Below are 8,718 nucleotides of genomic sequence, written 5' to 3'. Positions count from 1 at the left end.
TTCCCACACTGCATGTGATAGCAAGCCCCATGATGCAGGCAGGTCACCTGGGAATAGCCCCACTTACTACCTGACTCTTTTGCTTGTACTTTAGCTTCTCCACTGTACTGATCTCAGTTACCAGCTGGAAGAGGTTGTCCTGAGGCTGAGATGGCAGCTAAGCAACCAAAAAATCCTAGTTCGCTGGCTAGCACTGCAAGGACTCCTCAACCTGGCCTGTCAGCCTGAAAAGGTTAGAGGGATGACTGGCTGGGTGATGAGCACAGCAACCCATTGAACTGCACTAGACATGTCTGAAGGACAACCCCAGCACCCAGTGCTGGAGAACTGGGGTGGGGCATAGAAACCAGTGCAGGGCTGGGAGATACTAGACTAGGAGTCAAGAGAGCTGCAGGCTCCACACAGCTCTGCCAAAGACCTGCTGGGTGACCTTTGGAGTGTCCCTTTCCCCCATAGTTTCATAGTTTCATAGTAGCTAGGGTCAGGAGGGACCTGAACAGATCATCTAGCCTGACCCCCTGCCACAGGCAGGAATGAATGCTGGGTTCACAAGACCCCAGACAGGTGTTCATCCAACCTCCTCTTGAATTTGCCCAAGGTAGGGGCGAGGATTACTTCCCTGGGTAGTTGGTTCCAGATTTTGGCCACCCTAACTGTAAAAAATTGCCTTCTGATCTCTAACCTAAGCCTATTCTCCATCAGCTTATTACTATTGTTCCTTGTCACCCCAGGTGGTGCTGGGGAGAAAAGGGCTCTACCTATTTCCTGTTGATCTCCCCTGATGAGTTTGTAGGCAGCCACCAGGTCCCGCCTCAGCCTCCTCTGGCTGAGGCTGAACAGGTTCAGGTCAGGTTGGCCACATCCCTTTTGAAGTGCGGCGCCCAGTACTGGACGCAGTACTCCAGCTGAGGCCTGAGCAAAGTTGCATAGAGGGGGAGTATCACCCCTCTGGACTGGCTTGAGATGCATCTGTGGCTGGCCTTGCTGGCTGTGGTCTGGCATTGGTGGCTCATGTTCATCGTGGAGTCAATAATGACTCCAAGATCCCTTTCTGCCTCTGAGCTTTCAAGAGGGGAACTCCCCAGCCTTGGGTTCCTTCTCCCAAGGTGCAGCACCCTGCATTTGTCTATGCTGAAGCCCATCCTATTCTTATCTGCCCACTTTTGCAGTCTGTCTAAATCTATTTGTAGCCTCTCTCTCCCTTCAAGTGTGTCCACCTCACCCCACATCTTAGTGTCATCAGTAAACTTGGACAGTGTGCTTTCCACCCCCTCGTTCAAGTCGCTGAAGAAGATGTTAAACAGTGCGGGCCATTGTCTGGCTTGTCTATTGAGGTTGAAAACCCTACTGGGTATGGGCTTTCTATCCAACCATGTGGAGCAGAGTTTGACACAGTGGGGCTCTGGTTGTAGCTGGGAACTCTTAGGCCTATAGTCCTGGAAATCCTACTACCATGACAGTAGCCTCAGGACTGTGGGCTTTGGAAGTCCCAGGTTCAACACTGAGAACTGAAGGTCAGTGATACACTGGCTCATAGGCCATTCCCTGTAATGTAGGAATGTTTTTGTTCTGCATTTCAGCCCCTCTGTGTTTTTCTGTGCAGTTGATCAGAGCTCTTTCTCAGCAGGAGCACTGAAAAGAGCCCATGGAGTGAGGGCCCTGGGCCTACATGCTCTTTTCACCTGCTCAACTCCTACAGGAGAAGGCAGGAAAAGAGAGCAATGCAAAACTCTAGAACTCTTGGTTCAGAGATGATACCTTGTACTAGACCAACCAAGAAATCACAAAAAGAAAAGGGAGCCATTATTTTTTACAGACTTGGCAGCACTTAAGAATGGGAAGGGGAAGAGTTTCTTGATGGCCTGAGCCCTGGGCAGGTCTGTTTTGGGAAGCTCTGACCATCAGCAGGTGACCTGCATGCAAAGTGTGAGGGTAGTTATAGGAGTTCATTTCCACTCCCTGCATTCCCTGAATCCTGCACAGCTTTGCATTTGCTTGTCTGTACCTTCTCTATGAATTTTCTCCCCCACCTTTTTTGTACTTCTTCCCCAAGGCTGGCTGGGATCCTTGGTGGCTGCTTTTGAAATGTTCTAAAATGGGGTTAATCTGAACACAACAATGGACCAAACTCAGAGCTCATCTGTCAGATAGGAGCTCTCTTCACCCAGAGAAGGAGGGATGGTCCATGGGGGTCAGGACCTTCTGACTCCAAGCACTGCTACTGCTACTGCAACCTGGGTCAGATTTGTTTCAACTTCCCACTTATATATGGGTGCTGGTGCCCAGCTGCCTCCAGCTGGAAGTTTTGGTACTGAGATGACTGGTTGATTTTAAAGCCCCTCCTTTCATACAGGTGGTGACACTCCATTACTTGCTGCCAGAGCTCCTTGAGCACCTGAAGGAGACAGACAGGGATGTGATTGCAAAAGTCTTGGTGGTCATCAGGCACATCCTCACCGCCCTGGGCAGGCGGAGAGCCAGCCGGGCTGCTCTGCTAGTAGCTGAGAAGATTCTGCCCTTCTTTGACGATGTAAGGCCCGGCAGCGAGAGTGAGACCACGCATGTTCTGTGCCTACATTTGGGGGTGTGTGTGTGTGTGTGTGTGTGTGTGTGTGTGTGTGTGTGTGTGTGAAAACTGAAATCTGACCTTGCAGCTCCACCATGAATGAATCATGCAGTCAGTGATCTGACTCCATTTCAATACTCTTCCTTTCATGTCCCCTAGCCTCCCCTGTTTCTGCTCCTCCACATTCCCTGTAGACCATGTGGCAGCAAAAGGCAGACCTCAGGGCCTTCTGGCCCCCCCCCACAAATCCATTCCCTCGATTTTTCTTACAGTTTGAGCAAACCCTGCCCTTAGCTGCTGATCTGAACTGGGGGATAAATAGGCAATTGTCATGGAAAATGAAATCAGATGGCATCTGCCCTTTCGGCCCCATTTGCCCAGTCTGAACAGCTTCCATTTGCTCATCCCTTCTGGCGCTCTGTAAACCTGCTCCCCAGCAGCTGAATTCTTGCAGACTCTGCCCGATGGGCTGCACTGTGCAGGATGGGCCTTGTCCAGCCACCTCACCCCAGCTTACTGTGTGGGAGCCCCCTGTGCAGGCACACAGGCCTGTTGGGCTACCTGAGCCCTCTCCCTTGCAATGTAGGAGGGTTTGTCAGAAATGATGTTCTGTCTTTGTCTACAGCCTCCCCCCACCCTCAGTTGTCCCTCTCCAGAAAACTGTGCCCCTCCCCCGAGCCACATATACCCCAGACAATTCTTTCCACCCTGGCAGAGGGCGATTTAAAAACAAGCAACATGTGGTTCCTGGAGAGTCAGAAATATCTGTCTGCACCAGGCATTTCAATCCCATTGAGTCCTCTTTGTGTCTTCTTTGGAAGGAATAAACCCCAACAGCATTTTTTTCTCTCTCCTCTGCTCTGCCGGCTGCTTGCAGGTGTCCAGCCGGCTTCGATTTCTCACTATCTCCCTGTTTGGAGATCTGCTGAAGTTAGTGCAGAGGATGGACAAACAGAGCATGAGGATGTATGTCCTGAAGAGCCTTGTTTCATTGTTCTTCCACTTGGAGGATGTGAACCCCAAGGTGTCTAAGGTGGGTGACAAAGCTGGAGCTGAAGGCTGAGAGTTGAAGAGTGCCTGGTGATTTGGGATCCAAGCTGAGGCCTCTCTGAGGGGACATGTGTGTTGGAGGACAGAGGTTTTGTGCTTCTTCACATTTGGGCCCTTTTCATTTGGATCACATTGGGCTGCCAAACCTGAGGATGGAGGCCACCATCTTCCCTGCCCCATCTGTCACCAGGCTTGAGCTACCATCTGTCCCAGGGATGGGCAATTATTTCAGACAGAGGGTCACTTACTGAGTTTTGGCAAGCCATCGAGGGCTGCATGACAAGCAGCCAGGGGCAGATAAATATTAATTTTCTAAATTTTTTAGGGGTCCCATGGGCTGAATAGAATGGCTTGGTGGGCTGCATCTGGCCCCGGGGCCACATTTTGTCCTTGCCTGAGCTATCCTGAGCACATGTCCTTCCCTAAGCAGATGAGCCAAGGTGATCTCCTTATGACTTCAGACCATCGCAGGTAGTATGGGTAGTGTAAGCCAGGAAATAGCAAAGTCCCAAGGCAAACAGCAAGAGGAAAAGTGGACTCTAGACCTCAGATACTTCTCTGGACCTTGTCTGATAGAGCCAAGCAGCTATTGATAGCCATGAAATGATGATGAGCTGAATTTACAAAGTGATTTTGATGCCCAGTGCGGCCAAACTGCCCCCGTAGATGCCTAACTTCAAATTTAAATCCTCAAAATGCTCTCTTATCTGGGAGGCACTAAAATACATGAAAATACCCTGATCCTGGCTGTGGTGAGAACTAAAGCCCTTACTCCTGAGACGTACAACTCTGCTTACTCAGCCAGTGAATTCTCAGCTTGTCGCCCAGTGGAAAAGCTTCCACTGGCAAGAGCCCTCACCCTACAGGATCCCAACTCCTGTGATGAGACCATTTACCTGGGAGATGCACGTTTCCATTGTGTCAGGCAGGGGAGGGAATTGCTCCTGGGTCTCCTCAACTGCAGAAGCACTCTGACTACTGACTTTCATGGGTATAAGATGGTGGTCACTGCTTCTTTGCTGGCCCTGTTCTGTGCAGGGCTCACTCCAGCCCATGTTTCCTTAGATCCCCCCACAAGGCCAGGCCCAGTTTGGGACTCTAACAGGGTAGATGTGAGCCAGGCACTGGCTTATTGGCTCCTTCTGTGGTCAAGGCAGCTCTGGCAATGTCCAGCTGTAGAAAATGTGGGAGCCTGGGGAGTGTCACTGCAAATTCTTACCCACAACAGCTTTTGGCCGCTGCCTAACACTTCTATAGGCACCAAGTGCCTGAACCCTTCTGTGGATGTTGGTCTAAAGGTCTTGCCCAGAATCAGATACAGCACCGAGATGGACTCTGAGAGAACAACCATGAAGGGCCAGGAAGCATTTGTGTCCCTAAGCAACTCCTTGGGACTTTGGGTCCCATTGCTACTAAGTCTCCCTGCCATTTCTGTTTTGCAGTCGTCTTGGGACACCCTCTTCACTGCTGCAGCACTTCTTGGTTGGACAGAGATCCAACCCCTTATCCAGAGGAAGGAGACATGGAAGATCTGTGAGTGGCTGGTAAGGGCAGCCCTAAAGGCTTTCCAAATGCCTGAAAGGGCCCCTGTAAAGCCTGACCCCACATTTGACATGGCACTGGATGTAGGTAAACTGTTTTTAGGGAGTTTAGTGTGGGAAGGCTCCTTTCCCAGGCTCTGCTTCATCCTTGACTTCGAGCTACTGGAAGGTTGAGCCAGCAATTGTCCTTATCTGTGTGATTCCTCCTACCCAGCGCAGGACATTGGAGTGGGCTCTGGGGTGTGACCTCCCCCAGCTCCTGCCATGTGGCTCACAGCAAGGGAGGGTCTGTAACAGCCTAATGCCTCCTGGGCCTCTCTTTTAGCTAATGAGGAACAGGAGGAGAGCTGATGATTTCCTGATAGAGAGCCTTGTCTACATAGAGAGCCCTCAGGATCCCATCCGTGAAGCAGCAGTCAGGTTCATTGGTAAGCCACAAATCCTCAGGTTCCCTTGACCAAGGGCTCAGGATCCCATGCCCAGGCTGCTGCTCTGTCCCTGCTGGCAGCAAGAATCCACCCCTTGGCTATCGGCATCCTGATAGTCTGGTGCAGGAGACCTTGGGAAGCAGACTCATAACAAACTGCCCCAGGCAGGGCTCTATCAAACCTCTGTCTCCATCAAGCCCTTCTCTCTTCACAAGCTTTGTCATGGAACCTCCTTTGGCTCATCTTCTCCTCCCAGGAGATGTGGGAGCTTGTCCATGCTCAGTAGGGGCACTGTGAGGCCTCACTGTGATGAGAGAGTCAGGAGCTGTGTAGGACAGGGCTTGCACGATGTAACGGACCTTTTGTGTGTCTAGGACTCGCTGCCCGGCAGATAGAGGACCAGAATGAGGAAAAGCTACACAAACTCTGCAGTAGTGAGTGGTGACACAAGTTATGATACCTGGGGCTTGAGGGGCAGGATAGTCCAGGGTGAGAGATTGGTTTGGGAGTTGGAAGACCTGCTTTCAGTGTCACAGATTTTTTTTTCTGTGACCATGGAGGGTTCAGTTTCTCTGGGCCTCCGTCCTCCATCTACACTAGGCAGATGTAGGTGGTGGTTTGCGAAAAGAAATACATTCAAGTCTGCAAGAAGCTCCAGTAATTGACTGCTATATACAGTGTGAATATTTATATGCCACCACCTTGCGAGGGACCTCTTGGGGATATTTTGGGAAAATCATTTGTCCTTCCTGCTTAGCAAATTCCTGTTAATTTATTTCCACTCATCCCATTGTCAGAGGAAAGAGGTGGAGGGGTTCTTGGGCTCTCCTCAGTTCCAAAGGTTTGATCTGTGCTTTCTTTCTTTACATTTTAGTCCTGAATGACCTGCTTCTGGACCAGAAGCCCTCTGTCAGCACCCTGGCTTCTCAGACGCTCCTGATTCTGAAGGTCACATGGAACCAGCCGGCAGCAGGATGCACCCTAGGGACCCTCTTCACTGCCTGTCTCACCTTCTGTCGGGGAGTATAGCCATGGTGAAAGACATGAGAAGCAGCAGCCAGTGCCATCATGACTCACTTTCTTCTCCATCAGCCTTTTCTCCTCCCTTTTGATCATATTTATGCTATCATTTATTTCCCCTGTATAAAGGTGGTCTTCCTCCTCCATTCTTTTGTGAGGTGTTTTATTTATGAAGGCAAAGGTATGAACAAGCATATCCACTGGAAAACCAGATGCCACCCACCCCATAGGAGCTTCAGTACTTCACTGCATCGACAGAGATGCCTTGGGGTATCCAGTAGAGACCTACTCCTTCTGCCTGATACAGCACATGGACTACTGCACTGGATCAGGGTACCCCAGCTGGAGAAGCTGGAAAGCTTGAACAAGGGTATAGCTATATCCACTCATCAAGGGTTGGCATCTGTGGAAACTTTTCAGGGCAAGAATAGGTCCCTGGCATTGCAATCCTTGTCCTGCAGAGACATGGGGGTCCATTGCTATGTGTGTTCCCAGTATGCTGTTGAAGGGTCTGTATGTGGCTTTTTCAATTGTTTCCAGCCTGCATGGAGTTGCAAATGGCCATAGGGGTCTCCATCTCTGAGATAATCTTGATGTCCAGCTGTGCTGCCATGTGCGGTAGGTATGTCCCTGGCTCAGGGATCATGCAGGCTTTCAGAGCTCTCAGGAGCTTGAGGCCAAGAACAAAGAGCATCTCCTAGCAGAGCTTCAGGGCCTAAGGTATAGGTGCAGGGCCTTCTGTGACTCCCCACATTGGCACAGGGTAAAGACCAGAGATGAAGTTCATTCGTACACCTGGCCTGGGCTTCAAAACCCAATTTTTCAAGGGAGGTGGAAGAATGGACTTCCCCGAGCAGAGACCTATGGCTTAGGACAACATGAACCCAAATCCAGGCCAACTTCCCCAAAACACAAGGTAAAGCCACTGTTCAGATTAGACTGAGAGTTTGGGGATGGTCAGAGGCAAACAGCACCTACTGGGGCACGGCAGACAGCACTGATTGGGGCATGTGGATTTGGTCATGAAATGTGCTGATGGATCTGCTGCCTGGAGGTCCTTCTGCAGAGGCTTAGCACAGTGCTATGGCTTGGAAGCAGTCCATGGGCATAGCCTCATCCATGGGTCCTAATTACTCTGCCCTAGAGGCTCATTCTGCAATGTAGCCGCACTCCATCTCCACCTCTTAGATTCTGATCCTAGGTCTCTCTGTGTCTTTACCTCCCAAGGTGCTTCCTAGCCCTTAGTTTAGGAGCAGGCAATTATTTCAGGTGGAGGGCCGCTTACCAAGTTTTAGCAAGCTGTCAAGGGCCGCATGGGTAGCTCTTCTCCTTGACAGGTGCCCCGCCCCCCGGTCACCATCTTGGGACTGGAAGTTCCACCTCCTAACCTCTGACCTTAACCCCTAATGCCAGAAGTCCCTCCCTTTGCCCCTGGAAATACTCCTTTCAACAAGGGGGTTTGCCATCTCAAAGCCAGAAAAAATACCAATATATATTCTACAACGTTCATTAATTTGATTAAAAAAAAATTTTTGTCCTGATTTACATGCGTTTGTGTTGTGTACACAGAAGGGATTGCATAATAGCTTAAAATGAAGTCGGACTCTTGTATATTGTGGGGGGATGGGGAGCATGGGTATAGGTTTGTGGGGTACTGGTAGTGTGTGGGTATGTGGGGTGTGGGGGTGTGAGTGTGGGGTGAGGGAGCATGTGGGTGTGTGTGTGTAGATACATGGGGTGTGGATGGGTATGGGGTTTGTGGGGGAATGAAGGTGTTGTGGGTGTGGGTGTCTGTCTGTACGGCAGTGCGATGGGGGTATGGCTGCATGTGTATGGTGGCCAGTGTGTGTAGGACTCACCCTATTGTTAGAAATGCACAGTAAATGGAGTATTGTTAGAATATGATTAGAAATGGAGTGTTGTTAGAACTGCACAGTTTGCATCTCATACCTGATAAGCAAAAAACACTGCCAAGGACCCTTTTTTTCCCCCTTGGCCAGTTTGCTAGCTTTTCTTATGATAAATCACTCCCTCCTACTGGTCTTTCTCATGCAGATTACAGAAGCTGGAATTCAACTGACTGTGTCCTTGAAAGGGGGGGATTTCAACTCTT

General features: G+C 50.3%; 1 protein-coding gene across 1 annotated transcript; it reads left to right on the top strand.

Moving 5' to 3' along the window:
- The first annotated feature begins 3,365 nt into the window (after positions 1–3,365).
- Positions 3,366–6,614, top strand: LOC109320551 (maestro heat-like repeat-containing protein family member 6). Its single transcript, XM_019550691.1, has 5 exons — positions 3,366–3,599; positions 5,059–5,160; positions 5,483–5,585; positions 5,960–6,019; positions 6,460–6,614. The coding sequence occupies exons 1-5, from the start codon at positions 3,510–3,512 to the stop codon at positions 6,612–6,614; spliced, it is 510 nt and encodes a 169-aa protein (XP_019406236.1). The 5' UTR covers positions 3,366–3,509.
- The last annotated feature ends 2,104 nt before the right edge of the window (positions 6,615–8,718 follow it).

The sequence above is a fragment of the Crocodylus porosus genome, unplaced genomic scaffold (genome assembly GCF_001723895.1).
Source record: "Crocodylus porosus isolate Cpor-Errol unplaced genomic scaffold, CroPor_comp1, whole genome shotgun sequence".
NCBI classification, from domain to species: domain Eukaryota; kingdom Metazoa; phylum Chordata; order Crocodylia; family Crocodylidae; genus Crocodylus; species Crocodylus porosus.
Note: the sequence above shows the minus strand (reverse complement) of the source record. Positions and strands in the feature narration are given on the sequence as shown.

Excerpts from the sequence above, each read along its gene's own strand:
- LOC109320551 (XM_019550691.1), top strand. The coding sequence starts at position 3,510 with ATGGACAAACAGAGCATGAGGATGTATGTCCTGAAGAGCCTTGTTTCA. Across the intron at positions 3,600-5,058 it reads TGAACCCCAAGGTGTCTAAG|TCGTCTTGGGACACCCTCTT; the intron begins GTGGGTGACAAA and ends TCTGTTTTGCAG. Across the intron at positions 6,020-6,459 it reads GCTACACAAACTCTGCAGTA|TCCTGAATGACCTGCTTCTG; the intron begins GTGAGTGGTGAC and ends TTTACATTTTAG.